The sequence below is a fragment of the Meleagris gallopavo genome, chromosome 6, assembly GCF_905368555.1.
Source record: "Meleagris gallopavo chromosome 6, MGAL_WU_HG_1.1, whole genome shotgun sequence".
Lineage (NCBI taxonomy): Eukaryota > Metazoa > Chordata > Aves > Galliformes > Phasianidae > Meleagris > Meleagris gallopavo.
The window spans coordinates 43,545,361-43,566,708 of NC_139409.1; the positions used below are offsets into that span (position 1 = coordinate 43,545,361).

At 41.9% G+C, this 21,348-nt stretch overlaps 1 protein-coding gene across 4 annotated transcripts in view; it reads right to left on the bottom strand.

Moving 5' to 3' along the window:
- MYRIP (myosin VIIA and Rab interacting protein) overlaps positions 1-20,474 on the bottom strand; it is a 201,615-nt gene extending 181,141 nt beyond the window's left edge. For 2 of the 4 annotated variants that reach the window (XM_085226524.1, XM_085226525.1), the window contains exons 1-2: positions 20,172-20,456; positions 7,774-7,924 (exon numbers count right to left, since the gene is read on the bottom strand). In XM_085226524.1, coding sequence (XP_085082650.1) covers positions 7,774-7,883 — 110 coding nt within the window. In that variant the 5' untranslated portion in view covers positions 7,884-7,924; positions 20,172-20,456. Of the gene's footprint in view, positions 1-7,773; positions 7,925-20,171 lie in introns of all 4 variants that reach the window. The other 2 variants (XM_085226526.1, XM_085226523.1) reach the window with 2 other exon arrangements.
- Between the last annotated feature and the right edge of the window lie 874 nt (positions 20,475-21,348).

The window sequence follows — 21,348 nt, forward strand, 5'->3', positions numbered from 1 at the left end:
CTCCAATCAAAAATAAAGGAACAGGCTGCTACAGTCTTCCCTGGGGTAAAGCTCAAAGACTTTCGCTAACCTCAGACACAGAGTCAAATACACACCAGCTTCAAACGTGGGCACCAGTAACTCAACAAGGTTACCTCATGTTCAAGTACAATGAGAAGGATCACTCTCTAATAACTGCCCACATTCATACTACTACTCTGACGTAAACATGAAGCTCCTTACCTTACCCCGCAATCATGATAAGTAAGGTAGAAGCACATACTGAGGTAGTACCCATTATGACAGTGATTTGGGAAATGTTAATTGTTGTACCATTGTCTGTTGAGGCAGCGACTGATGTTAGCATGTTTCAAATATTACAAATGCACAAGATATACGTGTTAGTTTATATTTACTTTCTAAAATTATTTTCATAAAGGTAACAAAAGTCAACCTATTTTATTCCATGTGCAACCAACAAGAGCACCCACAGTTAGAAAGCATGTTCAAAAGACACTTCTGAAGCAATATTTTGAAAGTGTTAACAAAGTGTTTTGACATCTTTGTAGTTCTCCCACACATGTAAATCCCATTATCATTTGGCTGAAAATATTCAGCAGTTTCATTTAGAAAGAAAAATGCTGAGCTCTCTCCAATATACCCCTTACTCTGGTTAAGTCTGTTTTCCTCCCAAGGTTATCTGGCAGTTCTTTGAACTCAGAAAATGAACATGCTCATAAATACCAAAAATTGAACTTGCCTCTAGACAAACGTTGTGACATTTCTAGAAAGAAAGTAGTTCACAATTTCCAACAGCTCTGAATTCAGCGGGCAATGGAGAGTGCAAACTCAAGAGGTCTATAACACTCATTCTCATGTCCAAAACAGGTTCCAGAAATTGATGGCATTCAGAGAGACTGAAATACACCATCCTAAAAGCCTGTAAGACATGTGAATTCCTTTTCCCTGTTTCAACTCATGGACATTTGCACATTCTTCCCATGAATTAGCACTCAGGTTGGATATTAGGAAAAACAATTTCTCCAAAAGAGTGGTCAGGCACCAGCATAAGCTGCCAAGGGAAGTTGTGGAGTCACAGCAGGAAGTCGTCAAGAAACACGTGGATGTGGTACTGAGGAACATGCTTTTGTGGGCAATGTTGATGGTGGTGGACACTTGGACTAGATGATCTTAGAGGTCATTTCCAAACTTAATAATCACATGATTAGCACTAATAAAGAGATTTCCAATAAATTAATATTGAGTAACATATATAATAAAATTAGTATCTACTTTCTTCTTCAGAAGGAAAAAAAAAAAAAAGCTGAAGCACTTCCCATGCAAAGCACACAAAACAAACAGCATTTTCAGCAACTATTTTCACTGCGATTCCTGTACAGACAGAAATCCACACTCAAGAGCATCTCTGCCTCCTGCTGCAGGGCTACTCAGGTGAGATATTACTCTAACAAGTCACGTTTAACAGCTTAGACTCCTCATACAGAAGACATCTGAGATTAAATATTGATTTTACATTATAGCTATTCATTATCACTAGACACGCACACTCCTTTTAGTGAAGCTATGGCCGTTAATTTGACTACTCATAACCTGTGATGAAGGCCAAATTACCACAAAAAGCATGCAATAATTTTACATCCCAGCAACCTCACGGTGCCTTCTTTATTAAATGCATGCCCACATATCCTTTCAGTTCAGCACAGACTACACAAATTTCTCTCAGACTCGCTGGAATGTTTTCCTTTTCACACTTCTTCATAAACAAGTATTAATTGACGCTTGGTTCATCAGCGTTCTCACCCAGTTAAGGCTGCATTGTAACCACACTTAGAAGCCCACTGCTGCACCAGTACCATGGAGTGTTAGCACAGAGAGCGTGGGGCAAACCTCAGAAAGAGCAGATGCAGACTCCAAACCAAACGCCGCAGCACTGCACACGAATAGCTGCGTTGCACCACTGCTGAGGCACCTATTTCTTTGCATAACTTCAAGCACAGCACTTATTTGGCAGCAAACAGCATACTCGGATCAATGTTTCTGGAAATTAATGACAAGCAACAGTTTCTAAATGCATTTGAAAGTGCATCCTTACTGATTTTGGAGCCAAGGTTACCATTAGCTACTTGGCTTTTGTTCAGAATTCATCTAGGTCACTAGATGAATATTTTTTCCTAAGTAACTTAGCCTGAACCAAGAATACTGTTGAAGGATTTCTGTTAAAATATGAAGCATCACTGTTTAGAGAGGGCTACAAAATAACAGCACAGAGTAACCAGTAACAGATGAAATAATTGACAACCCAACACTGACATTCTATGTTAGCTAAGAAATAGATTTCTTTCCACCCTGAAGCATTTACACAGTAAAATCAGTGATAATTAGAAACAAGATTAAGAGCAAGACAGCTTTGTTAACAAACCCTTAAAGTGGTACCATCCCATTTAACGTCTTAAACACGATAACATTAAGTTGCAGCTACAGTTCTGATGAATCAATCATTAATAGCACTCAAAAATAAATTTAGACAGATGGGTACAAAGCTTATGACATCTTAGCACAGCACTGCATTGGAGAAGTATGCAGCTGTGTTAACATGAGAATACCAAAGAACACCCTCTCTCAGAAGAGTAAGTCACTCCAAGCTTTTTTCTTTTTTAAACCATGGGGAAGAGAAATTAAGTGTCAGTACAGCTCATAAATGAGCGCTAACCATTTTTCTTAGTGCTGTGTGTGGCCTTGTCCCCAGAGCCAATGAGCAGAAAGTGGTATATCACAGCCTCACTCTGCAGATCCCTCGAGGGGTTAATTTGCAGGCACAGGAAGCAGAACTGTGCCTACCTGCTAGAAGATAGCAAAGCAATGGACAGAAGCCTCCTCGTGGTCTCCCCAGGCTGTTCCGGAGGAAAGGGAGGCAGACTGATCTTAGGAAAATACTTTGAAGAAGGCATTGATCGGAATTTCACACACTGAAATTCTGGAGCCTGTGGAGGAAACCAATCTTCCTGACCAGGAAAACTGCTTTAAAACAGCTCTGTTTGAACTGGAGGAGAGGTGGGAAGAAGGATAGCTTTATTTTGTTTTATTCAGGTATTTAAGACATCTGCCACAGGAAGGGAAGAAGAAGAACTGATAAGCAGAATCAACAGATAGCTACCCAAATGTCTGCTTGGTGTCTTGCCAGTTTGATATGACTCATACAGACAACATTCTATTAACAGAGGTTGCAAGGAGTTTTATATTTTATCCACTACAAGACCCATGACACATACTGTGCATACACGTAAGCCTACAGTAATCTCACAAGAAATAGAATCCCAACTGGTTTCTCAATATGGCCAGGTATGAGAACTTGCTTCTTAGGAAGCCTCTTCACAAGTCTAATGTGTGCTCCAAGGAACTGCAAAGTGAAAGGAACAGAAGGATGAAAACAGGCAAAAAACAACTCTTAATTTTAAATTCTTAATCTTGTTCTACACAAGGCTCTATTTTAATTCCTCACCGAATTTCTGAATGTGAGAAAATAGCAACAATGAGAATGTAGGAGGCCCTCTGGTGAGCACATGTATTAATATTTTCTACAAAAAAGCAAGCAAGCCAACCAATGCTGATGATTTGATTGTGAATCAGTGAAGTTCATCTTTACCACAGCTGAAAATGCAACTGCATAAGTGAAGACAGCAAAGCTAATCTTTCCCAGCTAGCTAAAAAATACACTGTATCAGGCAAACCATGCAGATGTTCTCAGCCTGTGGATAACAGATAACTCGCAACACTTCCCTAATGCTTTTCCAGTCACTCCACGCAAGTATATTAAGTGAATAACACCTTGTGATGACGTGCCCGCATGGTACCAGAAGGTCAGTAATTTTTCCTCATAAATCCATTGTCCCAGGTGATTAACAGCAACGGTTTAAATAAGACAAAACCATGTCCCCACCACCACAGAAATGCTTTTCAAACCGGTCCAGTGCAAGTTTCCAAGGCTAATCACAAAACTACCACCACACAAATGACTTACTCAGCATTCAGTACAGTGATGGCCAGTGGTTATAGGAACACAACTTATGTGGCTTAGGTAACAGCTTTCTAAAAGCAAAGCAGCTACTGACAGAAAAGTCCTTGCTCAGCACCCAGAGGTTCCTGCCTCACTGAACCTCTCCTATGCCTGTCCCTTTCCCACCCCTCTGCCTTTTCTCATTTTACACCTGTTTCGAATATTAAATTCAGTATTAGTGCAGCTGACCTTCAATCAGTCTGCATGGACTACTGTTTTCATAAGCAGGTTGGGAACACCCATCATTTTTCCTTCTGGTAAAATGATAATCTCACTTCATATTTAAAACTTACCCAATCTTACTTGCTTCACAGAAGTCCTAATCTGAAACAACTGGACTAGCACATTTAAAACAAATATAACACAACCTGTTAAAAAAAAAAAAAAAACAAATGAGGGATGTATTTCATGACAGGGGAGAGAACCATGACACACTTCCATGATCCGGAAGACTGAATACACTGGCAGTAAATGGCAACAAATGAAAGGTGGCAATCTCTTTTACACATCTATTTGTGCAAAGAGGCCTATCTCACAAATAAACACTCAGCCTTACAGACCCTTGTAAGCTCTCCTCTGCTGTCTCTGTTAAAAAAAGCAAAGTGCAGATATAATACAGAAATTATAAAGAGCCAGACATGAGAAATTCAAACCTCAGAGAACAGTCCAATCTTCCCCTTGACTGACACACTGCAGGAACGCAAAGCATGAAATTAAAGACTAAAAACAGATTGGCCATGAGAAAACAAACCAGTAGTGTGTCCAGTAAGTTTACCCTCAGAGGAATCTCCAGTAACTAATATCCCAATAGCCAACAGACAGCCTGCGTAGTTTTCTATAACAGAGGTGAAGTGCACAAGGCTGTACCATCACAGCCCAATGCTGAGAGTACTTGCCAAGCAATTCAACCTAATCATCTTCCTATTTATTCCAGACCTTCCTTGTTTGCCTGCGTCAACTGCTTCACAGAAAACTAAGACTGCCTATTTAGAAGTCAGAGCTGTAATTTTAGCCTAAATGGCTCTGAATGATTATAACAACACTGGAATAAATAAAAATATAACACTACTGCCAAAGAACAGAACCAACACAATCAAAATAGAAAGATTATGGGTGAACAAACAAGAAAGAACAGTAAATATTACTAATCTGATATCAGACGGAGCCATAGCAAAAAAAAAAAAAAGAAAAAGAAACTGCACTGATAGGAAGCAGCAAAGCATGACAAATCAACCACACTAATCGCTAGCTATTTATATGCAGTTATCTTATTGTTATCTTACTATTTTTACCCAACTGATTTTTCACAAAACATACAAGAGCCTGTCTGATAACACCAGCACTAAGTGGGAAGAAAGATATAAATTTGAGAACTGCTGCTAAAATTCCTCACTGCAGAGAGACTCAACACAGCTTTGCAGAAAAAAAAAATAAAAATGCAGATGATCAGTATGGATGTGTTACATTTCACTTTAGTATTTACATAGCACTCATGTAAAATATGACAAAACCATATTACTGGGAAGAGAACAGTATGCACACAAGTTCTACTCTAAAATATTAAAAAAATAAAATAAAATAGTAAGGGCCTTTGACTCCCCCCAGACATCCTTAAATTGGTGGCTTGTAATGTTACAACCCTTCTCAAAAGATATATCAAGTCAAATTTTGCCAGCAGTTGAACTGCTATCTATTGTTTAAGGTCACACATTTGATTTGAAACGGACCTATAGAACTATCCAGACAAAAATATAGAACTTTTCTCCACACACTCGTTATGCCATTTTTGTTCAGAGAAATTTGTGAAACTAATTTAACATGCAACCAATTGCAATTCTGTAAATAACACTGGTATATTAGCTCTGAAACAGGCAGTAAAGTGTTATTACCTTAAGAACATCCCTCAGGAGCTAAGACAAACTTCAGTTCTAGTAGCATTTTACTGAAGTTTTCATCTCAGGCTAGAAGAGTAAAATCTTTCTGATCAGTTTTCCGTGGGCACCCAACATCATCTTTGCCTTCCTCCTCTTCTTGCTATAAGATCTAGTTGTACAAAACAGGCAACGTGCCCAGAACTTGCTAACTGCAGAGTGCTTATCTGGTAGAATAAACCCAGCCACACAAATGAGTCAGAGAAAGCCCCTCTATCCACCCTTCCTAAGCTCTGTCTATAACCCTTCCTGGCTTTGTTGTGAAGGGTAACCAAAAAATGATCAGTACAACCCATGTAAAAAAAGATAAACACTTCTGTGTACCATCCTCATCTAGACCTTTTTCCCCTGCAGAAGAACAAGCAAGAACTTGCATTGCATGCAAAAAATGAATGAGGCCTATGCTGCAAGTCTTCTTTCTTGTTCCTGATGTTCCAAGTAGTTTCAGAAAATATTAACAGAAAATACGTGACAAAGGAAGTACTCTGCTCAGCTCCCCACTGCACTTAAATATGAAACTAGGTGCACTTCGGCTCTGCTGACTTCAGCTTGGTGCCAAATGATAAAGAAACATAACTGTGATAGTAGTGGTGTAAGGGAATGCACATTTGCTAACTATAAATAGGGACTTCAGACAATCCCGGGTGGGGAAAAGAAAGTGTTTAAAGGAAGTATTAAAAAAATAAGAATTCAAGGAAGTATTACTGAAGCTACAAGAAAAGTAGTGCATTTATTAATTCATGCCTCTGCCATTAGTCCTCCTTGTCACATACAGAAGCCCCTGGGCTGAGAAAGCTACCTCGCAACTAGTCTCATTTGCTTTATTCGGGGTTGTTTCTGCTTGCAATCATTTTTTTTGTCAGTAACCTGAACACAAAGCTTCTCAACACAGTGGATAATGTGTCACTGCTTACTCTGGGGAAAGAGATGGGTAAAGCTTCTTCATCTTCAGATCTCAGCATGTAGACAATGTATGTGAATAAAGGACAGAGAACTATAACTGTAACTAGAACTTTAACTATAGAAAACAATTAATTTTCTTAACACAAACAGAAGTTGATGGTCACATTAAAGGCAACCACTACTTAGACATACAGAGATTAAGAGACTATTCCTGTGGATTAGGCCTGGACAGACTAAAGACATCAACAAATTACTATGCAATAACTGGATCAATGCAAAGAAGCTAGGATGTTTACTGCCCCTGTGAAGGAATGATTATTAACCACAGAACACCACAAAATTGCACAGACATGGTCATCTCCACTCTTCCTTTCTTTGCAAACAGGAGTGGCAAGTAGTCAGGAGGAGTAATGTGTGTGGAGTGTATTGAATGGGTCTGTGTGAGCTTTGTCTGAGGTGCCCCTGGTTCCCCCACAGTCAGATATCTTTGAGGACGAAGTTGTGCCATGCCCACTCAGAACAAAGGGGATGAGCTTTATGAGGCTGTGAGCATCTTGGTTGAAATTTAATAGTATATAGACTGCTCCAAGCTATTGCTCACCGATTGGTTCAGCAACTTCCCAGGTAAATATTGGTGTAGTAGCTTAACTCTGCTATTTCTGGCAGTCAAACAGCTGTTAGATAGAGCACAACTAAGCCTTTTGTTTTTTTCCCCCCACAGAAGTTACATCCTTAACAACTACAGGTCAAACTACAAGATATCAGCCCAGTTATTCAAAGTATACCCAGACAACAAACCAAAGCATCTTTGTTTTTCAGCTTCCCAAAAACCAGCATGTAGTGATCCAAAAATACCAATGTTTTCAACAGTGTTTTTAATCTTACCTCAGCCTTTCTTCTTCTTTCTTACGAAGGCTGAAATCTCGCTGAACCACCTGAAGCACATGCTCTGCTTCTTCATCAGTCAAGCCAGAAAGATCCAGTTTTCTGCCCATCGTACACTCTGTCCTGGATACTAACAACTATGAAGGAATACCTGAAATCAGAAACAGTAAAAAAAATATATATAAATAAATAAAAATAAAATACATTGAAAGAACTGGTACTTATCCCCACGAGCTGAAATCACATCTCTTCAACAAAGAGAAAACAGCTATCATCAATATTGGAGAAGAAAATGATTCACTGCAAAATTTTTAAAGTTACACACGTTGAAAGCAATTGCCTTCAGTTTTAAGAAGAAATGCAAAAGGTAAGTATTTGTGGTATTAAGTGTTGAGGGAAGACTGCAATGTTGTCCTCCACAAGAAATGCATTAAAACTACTGAACTGAAATGAGATTGAAGAATTTCTTAAGATTTTATGCTAGCGGTTTGCAAAATGCAACCTCTGAGACTGTGCATGAACCAAGAACTTTTTTTTTTTTTTTTTTTTTTAATAATAATCACAAATGGTTTCTACTAGCAACTAAGGATCAGGAATTATTTTAAGATGTCCTCAAAAAAAAGTGAGCATATACATTTCAAATGCATTTCCCAGAATAACTGGAAGATTTAGAAGTCACTACCACCACAACATCATTATTTCCCGTTCCTGTGAAAGGCAATGGAGCAAAAAAAGTAGCCAAGTTTACATGCAAACTGAAGGCACTATAAAGTCTGAGCTAAAGGAACACAGTACCTTTACTTCATTAATAATCACTTTGTTCTGAGTTGTTTCCTCATGACCTTATCAATTGAGTCTAATGTTAGCAAACTCAGCTATCAGTAGTAATTCCCACAATTTGATTTATAGAGTTATTTGGGCAATCACAAAGGTGCCCCTCACCACGTTAAGTTACAGTTTCAGAAAGAGTACATCATTTTGGCAAGTCTGTTATGAGCTCCTCGCAACGTATATAATACTTAAGGACAAACAGAAGTTCTTATACTGTATGAAAGAGATAAATACTACTTGGCATCAAGAGTTCCAGACAGTATAGCCGTATACACAAACTGTGTGCTTCCTGTACATCCCTTCAATTCAGCTGCTGACTGTGAAAGTACATCAGAAGGGGGAAATTCACTCTAAATCCTGGGCTATGTGGGCAGCCCCCTACCTCTTGTGGGCTGGCAAAGAATTCATTTCATGTCTATTTACTTTTAGAGTCACCAGACACTGTGTGTAAACAAAACCATGAAAATAAAAACATAGGGAACTCACTGTGTGTATTCCAATATCCTATTAACCTCCAAGGAACTCAGGTTTGGTTTTGTTTTCCCTCAGGAAATCATTTTTCTTCACTTTGCTAAATCACCTCTGATCCGGGAGTATCAGAGGAGTATATAAATATTTATAAACAGTGCTTAAATGTCTCCTTTCAGTAGGTCCAGATTAAGCATATTGGAAATATACAACAGCAAATTCTCTAGAGAAGGAGTAGCATGGAAAAAAAAAAAAAAGACACCAAAACATTTTACCAGTCTAAAATAACTTCCAGCCTTAGCTGAAATAACTGACACAAGGCAGTTTGCCTTCATTCCTAATATTTCTTTACTAAATATCAAACTGAATGTGAAATTTAAGCTCTCAGAGACATCAGTGAATAATGTAATTCCTTAGAAAACTTTTTCTCAACAAATTAACACATTGTAACAGGAAATCTTAGGCTTATAATACATGAATGGGTATTGTTTGAATAATACACTAATCTTAATACTACTTACAGCCTGGTCTCAATCTAATTAAACCTTCCATATTGAAAAAAATTATTGAATTTAACAGTTAAAAAAAAAAAACACACAAAAAGAAACAAAAACAATAAACAAAATGAAATGCTTTTCAAGAACTGCCAGCAACATTTCTGCATTTTATGGCAGACAAGAGCATCAACAGAAGAATAGAGGATGAGCAGTACATTTCCCAGTCACTCACATGAAACCTAAGCTGCTTGGACTTGCAGTCTCAGCAGAAGATTAGCATTACATGAGGGTGGGAGGAAAAACCCAAACTTTTTTTTTTTATTTTTTTCCCTTTAAGTAGCACTTTAAACAGATCCTATGCTTGACACAGAGCTCCACTGCAAAGTACGTTATGCAAATGGCCACACTGAGTATTGTACAACAAATATCTATCAGAGCTTGATGCTGCAGTGAAAAATCCTCACTAGGAAGGCTGCATTGAAAGTGCCATATCCACCCCTGGTCCACCAGTAGAAACAAGGCAAGAACTTACTGGGCAAACTCTTTGTAGGCAGGACTACAGGGATGAAGAAGGGTTGGAGGATCCTTCAAGCAAGGAAAGGCCAGAGCAGTAGGACTGTTCAGCTTGAAGGAGAGATGTGCTGTGGGCCTATCAAGTGCAACATCAGGATCCCACCAACGCCTTCGTCACTGCAGATAAGAATGTTCTACGTGTCTTTTCACTTAGGCACAAGTTGCCATTGTGGTATCACACAATTCCACAACACTGTACTGCTTTGGCTTTGAAATACTACTCCTATGCACTAATAAAACGGGACAGAGAAAGAGTCATATTCTTTCAACGCAGCTACTTGCAGCTGAAGTGTTTCACACCTTCCCTTCACCTGTTCTCAGCTTTAGAAGCACAAGACTCAACACTAGAGCTTTTCCACCTTGCACAGCTACTTCACCGTTTCCAGTATTTTCCAAGTAGAAAGCCGAGAAGAAAAAAACCTGCTAGTAATTACATCTTTTGTTGTGTCACCAAATAACTCGTCTTTATGAGTCTTACTGCCAGCAGACCCATGCAATCTATGTTATAACCTACATAATCCTGCTCAGTGCCTTGCAGTTATAGCTGGGCATCATATCAGCTTTTGCAGAAGCACCATAAGAAATCTTTATCTAACCCTATCAGTGAAGATTTTGCCCTTTCAACACATACAAGGTGAAAAGAGGCCTTCCTCCACTGCAGAGCTCCTTCACTGCAATCCATACTTTAAGAAAAAGTTGTTTCATGAATGTCCCAAAGAAATAATCACATTGCCACATCGTTTTTTCAATATAAATGCCGTACAATGGGTAACATCTGAAGTATATGATGGCACACACATTACTTGCTGACAAAAGTAAATCCAAAGTGTAGAGGGAATCATCTCAAGACAGTTGAGCAAAACAGATCTTATTCAAAATAAATCATTTAAAGAACATTAGTGTCCAAAGTCATTTCCACTACAACTAGTAAACCATGAAATATTATATGAGGTATAATTAGCATTGGTCAGAAATTTGATTTTTTTATTGTTTTTTTTTGTTTTTTTTTTGTTTTTTTTTTTTAGAATTTCAATGTAAAGTCTACATGCTGCTTGTTGCTTACTAAGCCCAAGCCAATTTTAACTGAGATTTACTGCATGCATTTCCCGGTCTATAACCAAAGCAGAAAATTATCTTCCTCTCAGACTCACAGTCATCTGAGGTCAGAAAACCGAAGAGCTTGCAAGTTTCTGAGCAGTGTTAGGTTTGTTGAGCTGAAGGTGGGGTGAAGCTGCAGGTTCAAAACAAAATTTATTCAGTCCCTTCTGGAAGAAGCATTCCCCCTTTATTTTATCACTTTAACTGTGTGTACTTTGCCTAGGTGAGTGCTGGAATACACTCTAGTGAAGGAAACTGTACACCTTCAAGGTTAGAAGTTAGCACTGTATGCCTTTGAACATCAACCTATTCATTAAATAAATACTAATTTCATATTATTCCTCCTTCTTTATCTTACTGTAGTTTAAGCTACTTAAGTAGCTTCAGTAGTTTTTTAAAAGAAAAAATCTCCCCTAAAAATCTTATTTAAAAAAAGAATGGCATCTCTCACCTAAAGAAGAAGCAAGAAACAGAAGCAGAACAAAGACAGAACACAATATATTGAACTGTTAAAAACTATAAACTAATTTAAATCATAGAATCACAGAATGGCCTGGGTTGAAAAGGAGCACAATGCTCATCCAGTTCCAACCCCCTGCTATGTGTAGGGCCACCAAACACCAGACCAGGCTGCCCAGAGCCACATCCAGCCTGGCCTTGAATGCCTCCAGGGATGGGGCATCCACAACCTCCTTGGGCAACCTGTTCCAGTGCCTCACCGCCCTCTGTGTGAAAAACTTCTTCCTAATATCTAACCAAAACCTCCCCTGTTTCAGTTTAAGACCATTCCCCCTTGTCCTATCACTATCCACCCTTGTAAACAACCGTTCTCCCTTCTGTTCATACGCTCCCTTCAAATACTGGAAGGCCACAATGAGCCTTCTCTTCTCCAAGTTAAACAAGCCCAGTTCCCTCAACCTTTCCTCATAGGAGAGGTGCTCCAGCCCTCTGATCATCTTAGTGGCTCTCCTCTGGACCTGCTCCAAGAGTTCCACATCAAGTGTTTTTTTTTTTTTTTTTTTTTTTTTGTTTTGTTTTTTTTGTTTTTTTTACAGGACAAAGGCCAAAGACTACATTGGAAAACTTCAATTCTGTCACTTATATTTGACAAAATAAAAGAAAAGTGAATGCCATACTTAAAAAACAAAAAACTGAAACCCACTTTCACAAATCCCTATTTGAGCAGGGGATTGGACCAGATGACCTCCAGAGGTCTCTTCCAACCTCAACCATTCTGTGATTCCATGAAATTATGATCATTTTATACTCATGTACCAAGCCTATAGCTGATACACAAGCATAAGGCCTAGTGGGAATTCAAGATGTGCTATAAAAGCCAAACTCATTGAACGGAACAATCTTTTCACTGTCAACAGCAAACTCCTAAAGGAAAGGCTGATCCAGAATCTGGTGACTGTGAAATAAACTAAGGATCACAGGACTCCCAACATAAACTTACAGCATGTGTTTCATTATAATTGGTTTCCTCGTTGATGTAAAATGAGAGTATACAGGAGTCTCATCTCCTACTGTTTATGTTGGATTTAGACAAAGCATGTTCTATTTTCTCTAGTCAGCAGCAACTGCATTATGAAGGAGACGATCAGTCTGACAGCGCTCTGACTGTGAGAGACTGATGATTACTTCTGCCAGAGTGAGGAAGACAGCTTGGCAAGAAAGACAAAACTAGAGCAGTAATGTGCTGAGATGTGATCGTACCGTGGATGATTGGCCTCTCCTCCACGTGCCTTCCATCCAAAGCACAAAATGCAGCTCATTACTGTGACGGGTTGTCAATGAGCACCAAGTGAATCATCACAGGTCAGAGAGAAACCAAAACATGGAGCTGGGCCATGCAAGTGACGAACGGAGAGCAGCAAATAGCCAGCAGGGTTTCCCTTCCTCCTTCTGCCCACCGAAACCCAGGAAAACAGCACACAGAAACACAGAGACCTCACTGCGGCCTTCCAGTACTTGAAAGTAGCTTACACGCAGCAGGGGAACTGACATGGAACTGACATTTTACGTGGTCTCACAGTGATAGGACAAGGGGAAACAGCTTTAAACCAAAAGAGGAGAGATTTAGGTTAGATGTTAGGAAGAATTTCTTTACTCAGAGGGTGGTAAGGCACTGGAACAGGTTTCCCAGAGAAGCTGTGGGAACCACATCGCTGGAGGCACTCAAGGCCAGGTTGAATGGGACCCTGGGCAGCCTGATCTGGTGGGCAGCAGGCCTGCCCATGACAGAAGCTTGGAAATGGATTATCTTTAAGATCCCCTCTTCCAACCTAAGCCATTCTGTCATTCCATGATTTGCCCAGCTGGGCTGCACTGGCCTCAGCCTTCTCCCAACACATCTGTCAGCCCCAGCTCCAAACACCAGCAGCCCTGTAGTGAAATGGAAGCCTGCAGGGAGATGGAAGAAACAGCAGCTTCTCCTCTGTTCCTTCAAAAGATCCATGGCAGCTCACATCTCATTGTAAAAGGCAGACAGAGAAGATAGGAGTAGTATTTAGAAAAAGGCTCAAACTCAGCTGAGCCCAGGAAGGCTCAAGAATCTCTCTCCTACCCTGTGGCAGACTATCTATCTGCTTTGTCGAGGTTAAAAAGAGGCATTTTCCACCTTGCTTTTCAACTCTGCAGAAAGAAATAAAAAATTCATACACGAGAAAAAGCATGTGAGAGAATAAGTCAGGATCTCCCATTTTTCTGTAAGGCATGAAGGATGGCAGATAAGGTCCAACACCCTGCAAGCTGCTGAGCATCATGTAACAAAAAACATCCTCCTCCAGTACCACAGTAATCACTATTTGAAAGAGTAGATACATAGGAGCACGTCGCAGTTAAAATTCAACAAACTAGCCATGAAAACTTAGATCCACTGAGATAATTCTCCCAAAGCCAAGATACCAAACCATCACTATTGTATAAAGCAGTGCTACGACCTCTCATCCAAGTAATTTGTATCTTTAACTTCCAGAAGGAAACAGGGACACAAAAAGAAAAATTTTTGGAAAATCTCAAGCAATCTGGAAGCACCACGTTTCACCACTGCATAGGAACTTAATTTTGCATTTCACTACAGAGGCAAAATGATTATGAAAATTTCTTAAGCTTCTCGTCATAACTTGAAAGCCATACTGTAATCAAGCAATACAAGCTACAAAAGTAAACAGTTAAAAGTATTGTTTGACTGCTATCAGAAAAATCTACGCAAACCAGAATATAAGCATACCACAGGCACGCTTAAAACACTCTACACAACAAAAAGGATTTTGCCTCCACACCATATGATGTATTAACTGACACCCTACACCCTTTTCACTAAATATCACCCATCCGAATACCCCCAAATTTGATCCAAGAACTTATGTTTGATTGTGACAACATTTCTGTGGGAGCAGAACACAGAATCAGAAACTTGGACTTTTAGAGATAAGAAAATGCTTCCAACAGTGGTTGCCACATTAAGACTGTCTTGTATAAGTAGCACCAGATGTGAAAACAAATTTAATACAGTGAATCACTGCTAATTCAAACCACTAACAGGAAAACCCACTGCAAATTACTGCATTTTACAGATTAGTAAGTAAATGAACAGCATAAAAAAAGCACAAATGCGTCATACGACTGTGCCTTCTGCATTCAACCTGACACCTGTGAACTGTTTCTAGCCCTGCTTTATGCTAGAGCAAACAAGAATCATAAGGGATACAACAGAACAAAAAGTGACATCTGTAAAGCCACATGTCCCAACTCACTGAGACTTGGTAATGAGCTGCAGTTGGTTGACACACAACTTACGCATCATGAATGGAAAAAGTGTTTCAGAAGCAGGTTGTCTTGGAATTTTTCAGATAAACATTTCTTAAGAGATATAAAACGGGAGCAAAATACAGACAAATCTGTAAAAAGCCTCTGAAAATTGAACTGTTGGCTTGGGTTATCTGTCAGTTGTAGGGAAGAAGAGGCACTGGTTTGGATTTGAGCTTGACTACTCTTCGATATCAGCATGGCACAACATGGAGCCAACATGAGATCCCAACAATAACCATAAGCCTGAACTTCACAAGTTTATACAAACAAAATCATTTGCATTCAAGCATAAAATCCAGTTAGGCATTTTCTGGAGTCTGACTTCACTGTCATGTCATGACTTCTGGCTCACTTATATTTGGCTCCAAACTGCAGCATTCTCCCTGCTCCTTTAGATAAGGGAACCAGAGCAGTTCATATTCTTAAACACTTAGAGTCATCCAGATATCTTTGTTCCTCATTCTTTTTGGGTCTCACAGTAACTAACGCTTAGTCAACTTGATTGTTAAGCCACCATCTTCAGGACATAGTTAGGACAACTGTGTAACCAATTAACTTTTTTTTTTTTTTTTTAAATGCAATTCCCTTTACCAGGACCCACTCTTAAAGTTGTGAGCAGCATTAGCAGTACACTGAAAGAGCATGCTTCTTTGATGAGCCCCCACGATCAGCAACATCAGCTTTTTAGATAGAAAGACAATTTCAGTTTCCATTTTGGTACAGTACCTTTCCCTAATTTTTAGGTATTGAATATCCTTCATAGGTCCTATGGACCTCAATACAACACTGAGGCCAACTTTTCAATTGAAAGCAGAATCTTAGGTATTTTTCACCTACCACAGCTACACAGCGGGTGCACTTCCATGGGAGGAATTGCAGACCACTTGGGTTCTACTCACGATCAAGCACTTCATCCATTGACTGTCCTCTTTAATCTGCAATATTAGCTACGAACATGGAGCAAGAATCTGAAGCCTCATTATTAAACATCAGAAGAAAAAGGGGAGAACAATCAGGTCAACGTTCCTTAGAGCTGAATTGGTTTCTTCTTGTTTGGGACTCAGTGACTTCTATGCTTGCATAGAACAACATACAAACTTCCATGCTGCCTTTTAGATTGAATCCAAAATAGATGGTAGAAACCAACACCACCAGGGTATATCCTTTAGAACCTTCCCCAAAGCTTTTGCAACAGTTTCTAAGACTTGGCATACCAGGAATGGTACGCCAAGCAGCCTGAGGGACAAGAAGTGAGGTGTGAAGGGATCTGCTCCCTTAGGGGAAAAGATGAGATAACCTCTTGCAAGATTACCAATAATTAGAATAATGCATACACTGTACAACGTGAGGTATCCCAGGCCAGTATTAGCTATATCTCAGCCAAGAGCACTTGAACCATATGCTAACTCTCCATGCCACAGCAATTAGTGATAATGGTAGAAATTTTGCTATATGGACTGCACTGTGACACAACATACAGCCCAAAAAGGGACAGAAGAAAATCATGCTAAAGCATCCTTCAGTGTTAGAGGTAGCATCCAATAAGCAAAGAAGCCCTTCTAGTATTAGTTCCAGAAGAGATAAGGCATTCGTTCGCAAAAGCAGAACAGAAAATTCACTCGTCAAATTGTTAATATGTTTTGCTTGCTTTCCTTTCTAGAAGGAAAACAGATTGTGTACAAACTTTCTCCAAGACCTGAGACTTGGTTTACAATGGCAGATCCACACACTATTCTGCATGGAGGGGGGTGGAGGGTGTTGGGTAAGGAACTGTTTTGTTATCAAAAAAGAAAAGTACACAAAGACTTCAGGCTGTTTCCTGGCTTCAAGATTCATTGAAACCAGTGGGAATGCCATGGACTTCAACAGCCTTTGAACAAGACCCTACAGATCGCAATCACAAGCTACTGCAATCAATTTTCTATATTAAACTACCTCAACACTCTTTAGACAGACTCGATCCAGAAAATTATGGCTACATGAAATCAGTTGTCTGCTTATTCTTCTCCATCAATAAGCAACACGCATTGCAGGGAAGAGTCTAGAAAGTGAAGATTCCTGGAACTGCTGCCCAGTAGAATTGGAGCTTGGGATTTCAGCAGATAGGGCAAGCCTGCATCAGCAGAACTCAGGAAAGCCACTTAATTGATCACCATGAGTCAACTTGAGACAATGCCATCTAAAACATCTCACCCAAAAGATTGATCTCCGCAGTGCTTTGTTCCTCCACCTTAGCAAACTGATACGTTATTTGAAGGCGTACTTTGCCCTGGACAACCCAAAATTAATTTCCTATTGCAGTGCTTTATCTTAAAACAACCACGAGATAGATATAACTGCAGTAATTTGAATAGCAAATACTAGAATTAGTTTTTATTTACCTGTTGATGGTCATGAAAGAAATTAAGAGGAAGTAGAAGGAGGTTTCTACTTTAATCTTCTCGGGGAGTAGCAAGACTGTAAAATCCCACAAGATGAAGGCTTTTGTTAGCATAACATTCTTTAAAAATAGAAAAAAAAACACCTTGAATTACTTTGCTGTTGAAATTTAAATTTCTGGGCCAATATGCATTAATGTGTTCCTGTTCCTAGAACAGTATCTGTAAGATCTAAAAACCTGTGCTTGCAATAACACTGACAATAGCTTCTGACCAATCCAACATTTGCAATCCTTATATTCTACTCACACCATGCCAGCATTGTTCAGTGATTCATTGCTGCTTTCCACTATTATGTTCATTCATTTATTTTCTGGAAATGCCGTATTTTTCAATAAGCACTCTTAAAAAAAAAAAAAAAGAAAAAAAGCTGATAGCACACATTTCTATTGAAGTTTAAACTGCAAACAGGTTGTTATCGCTAATCATTTACCACATAAATGATGGATCTTAATAGAGTGGGTATCACACACACGAAGGCAAACTGAGACCTAGTCGTGGCTTGAAATCTTACTTTGCTCTTCTACAAGATTTCCAGCTTATACTGCATATAGGCCAAGTTTCTTCAACAATTTGAACAACAGTACAGTGTGCTTTCCTCCATGCTGAAATATAGCACTTATCTCTTTTCTATCACAAGAACAAGGAGCTTCATCTGAACGTACGCTGCTCCCAATCTCTAAATATAACAAACTTGGGGTTGGAGATAGCTTATTTTCTGTCTGTAAGTGGCTCACAATAAGCCAGATGTATTTATTATCTCTATATAACCATCTAGTAATTAACCTATCAGGACCTAAAAAGCAAATAAAACATTCCACAGAAGGTTGAGTTAGGCCACTCAAATAATGGTTTTCCCCAAGGAACAAAAAAAGTCCCTACAGCTCTCATGGATCTGTTTGACTTCTTCCTTTCAACTTACCCGGCTCTCCAAGGGCAAGTTAGGGTAGTTTACAGTGCCAAACAGCAGCTTCTGGTCTGACAATAGGTCATATCAACGTTGGCAGCAACACAAAGGAGTCCCGTTTTCAAGCAGTTGTACTATTAATGAACAATAGCACATTTGGGACATACAGCCTTTCTTCAGCATCATCCATGCATAATTTGAGGATTTTTTTCTTTACGTACAAGTTCTTCAAGTGATCTGTTTGCTGCAACTACGAAGTGAAAAAGATGAACCCTTACCATGTTCATGCACATGGGAACAACCCTATATAATCCCAAAATCTGGTTTAGCAATTGGCTGTCAGTGCATTCAGCTCCATTCATCAGGTTAGGGTGGAAACGGGAAACAAACTTAGGCGAACTAACAGAAGTTTTAGCTTTGGTCTTGCTCTGGAGCGTGACTGGGATCCATGCTAGGTAGCGCTGGGCAGGATGAGGGCAGCCTGTTAAGCAGCATGTCTGGGAGGGCAGCGCTGTGTCACACGCACCAGAAGCCATTTCCAGATGCAAGCCCTGGCACGGGGGCAGCGCTCTTCAGGAAGTCTCACACTGCCGTGGGGGTAATGGGGATAATACCGGCTTCTGGGAGCTCCCACAGGCAATCGGTGCATCGCAGATGTTGAAGTGATGCCCTCCTGTTTGCACCTGCCATATGCGCTGCACTAAGTTACCTAACAGATCTCACAAGAGGGCTACAGATTCGCTGCATGCCTTTTGGATGGCGCACGTGCTCTGATTCAAACTGGTACCCGAGCAGCTAATGGATAACACCACAGCTGGAGGGATCTGGCATAAGGTAACTTTCTCAAGCCAAAGATGCTGTGACAGAGCTGTGCAACAGACTGGAAGCGGCCAGCACTGACAGTCAGCTGCAGGGACAGTTAGCGCTTTCAGTGCAGTTCGCGGCAAACCGCTACAACCAACGAGATGCAAAGGAAAACCTCCCCAGCCTGAGTCAGGAAAACGCCTGGTAATGCACCAACTGAACAACCCTTTCCTCCTTTCTCTCTCCAGCCTTTCAGAAAAGGGCTGTCAGAGCAATGAGTAAAAGCTTTCCTTGCCAAACCCTGGCTGCGCTTGTGAAGAACTCCAGGCGCCACAGCACGACAGCTGCCCACATCTCCAGAAACGCAGGGAGCAGCGAGACTGTCGGTGTAAGGCAAACGGCACCGCCGGTCAATGAGGACTGCTGGATTTCGATAACACGCTCCGGCAGGGACGCACACCTGCTCTGAGGCATTTGGGGATCTGCTGTGGTTGCGTTACGCTACAACACAAAGCGCAGCACGCCACACAGCCCTGCTTAATTAGCCTTCCCAAGAAAAGTCAGCCGGAGCCATATGGTATTTTCCTCAGCAGTTACGATAAACTGACCTTGATACTAGCAAAACGCACGCTCCTCTGACTGAGGCAGGAATTACACGCGCGGAGCCCCGCGATGCGCTGGCAGAAAGGCGGCAGAGGAGGCGGACGCGCTATCCCCAAGCCCCCGGCGCTCCCGGAGAAGTTAATCAAGAGTAAAACACCCCATTAAAGCCACGGCGAGGAAGCGCCGCAGCGAACAACCGCGGCGCGCTCAGCCCCAGCCCCGCGCCGAGCCGGCGGCCGGGCACCGCCGAGCCCCGCCGCCCGCAGGGAGGGCCGCAGCGCGGCGCCGGGCGCGGCGCAGCCCCGGAGGTGCGGACCCGGCGCAGCCAGGCCTCGCGGGACGCCCCCGGCCCGCGGCACTCACCTCGCCTCGGCCGCACCGACGCAGGAGGAAGGCGGGCGGCAGCCGCCCCGCGCTCGGGACACAACGGCGGCCGAACCCGCCCCGTCGCTCAGCGCGTAGCGCCCCGCTCCGCAGCGGCACGAGCACGCAGCCGCCTCCCCGCGCCGCCGCCTGCTGCTGCGGTGCCGACGACGGCAGCTCCCGCCGCGCCCCCGCCGCTCACCGGCACCTGCCCGGGCGCCGACGGCCAATCGGAGAGCGGGGGCCGGCCGCGGGGCGGGCCGAGCCGAGAAGGCGGGGGCCCGGAGGGTCGGGGCGCCGCTCGCTGCCGCCCGCCTCGCGTCCGTCTCGGGGTCGGCTCGCTTCCCGCGGCTCGGCCCTTCGTTTCGCTGCGGGGAGCCGTGGCGGCGCGAGGACGAGGAGCATCTGTCCCGGTGTCGGTTACGGCCGCAGGATGTAGGCCACGAGTGTACGAAATGAGTTGGGACGAGCCCGGAAAGTCGCGCAGCGCCAGAGAGGGTTAATGTGCTGCATCACTGTCGGCGGCTGTTCCAGCCACCACGGAACAGAATCACGGAACGGAATCGCTCTGCCTTTATATGGCTAAATGTTTAGATGATTCGTGCTCGTTCCTAAAAATGTGCTTGGTGCGCAACCCATTCACCTTTGGTTGTCCCCCACTAAAGGTTCCCTCCAGCTCCACGTGCCCATGGGCAAACAGTGATTCTGGCCACGCTACGGTCCCTCAAACCGTGTTATCCCATCACAAACGTGCCTTCAAGGTGATTGCGTGCTGGGCTGCATCCAAGGAGGGGTGGCCAGCAGGGCGAGGGAGGAGATTGTCCTCTTCTGCTGTGTCCTCATGAGGCCCCGTCTGGAGTACTGCGTCCAGGTCTGGAGCCTCCAGTGCGGGCAGGATGCAGAGATGCTGCAAAGGGACTAGAGGAGGACAATGGAGATGATCAGAAGGCTGAAGCACCTCTCCTAGGAAGAAAGTGTGAGGAAACTGTGCTTGTTTAGCTTAGAGAAGAAAAGGCTCCAGGCAGACATCATTGTGGCCTTCCAGTACTTGAAGGGAGCTCATAATCAGAAGGGAAACTGACTTTTTATGTGGTCTGATAGCGATAAGACAAGGGGGAATAGCTTTAAACTGAAAGATTTAGGTTAGATGTTAGGAGAAAATCCTTTATTGAAGGGG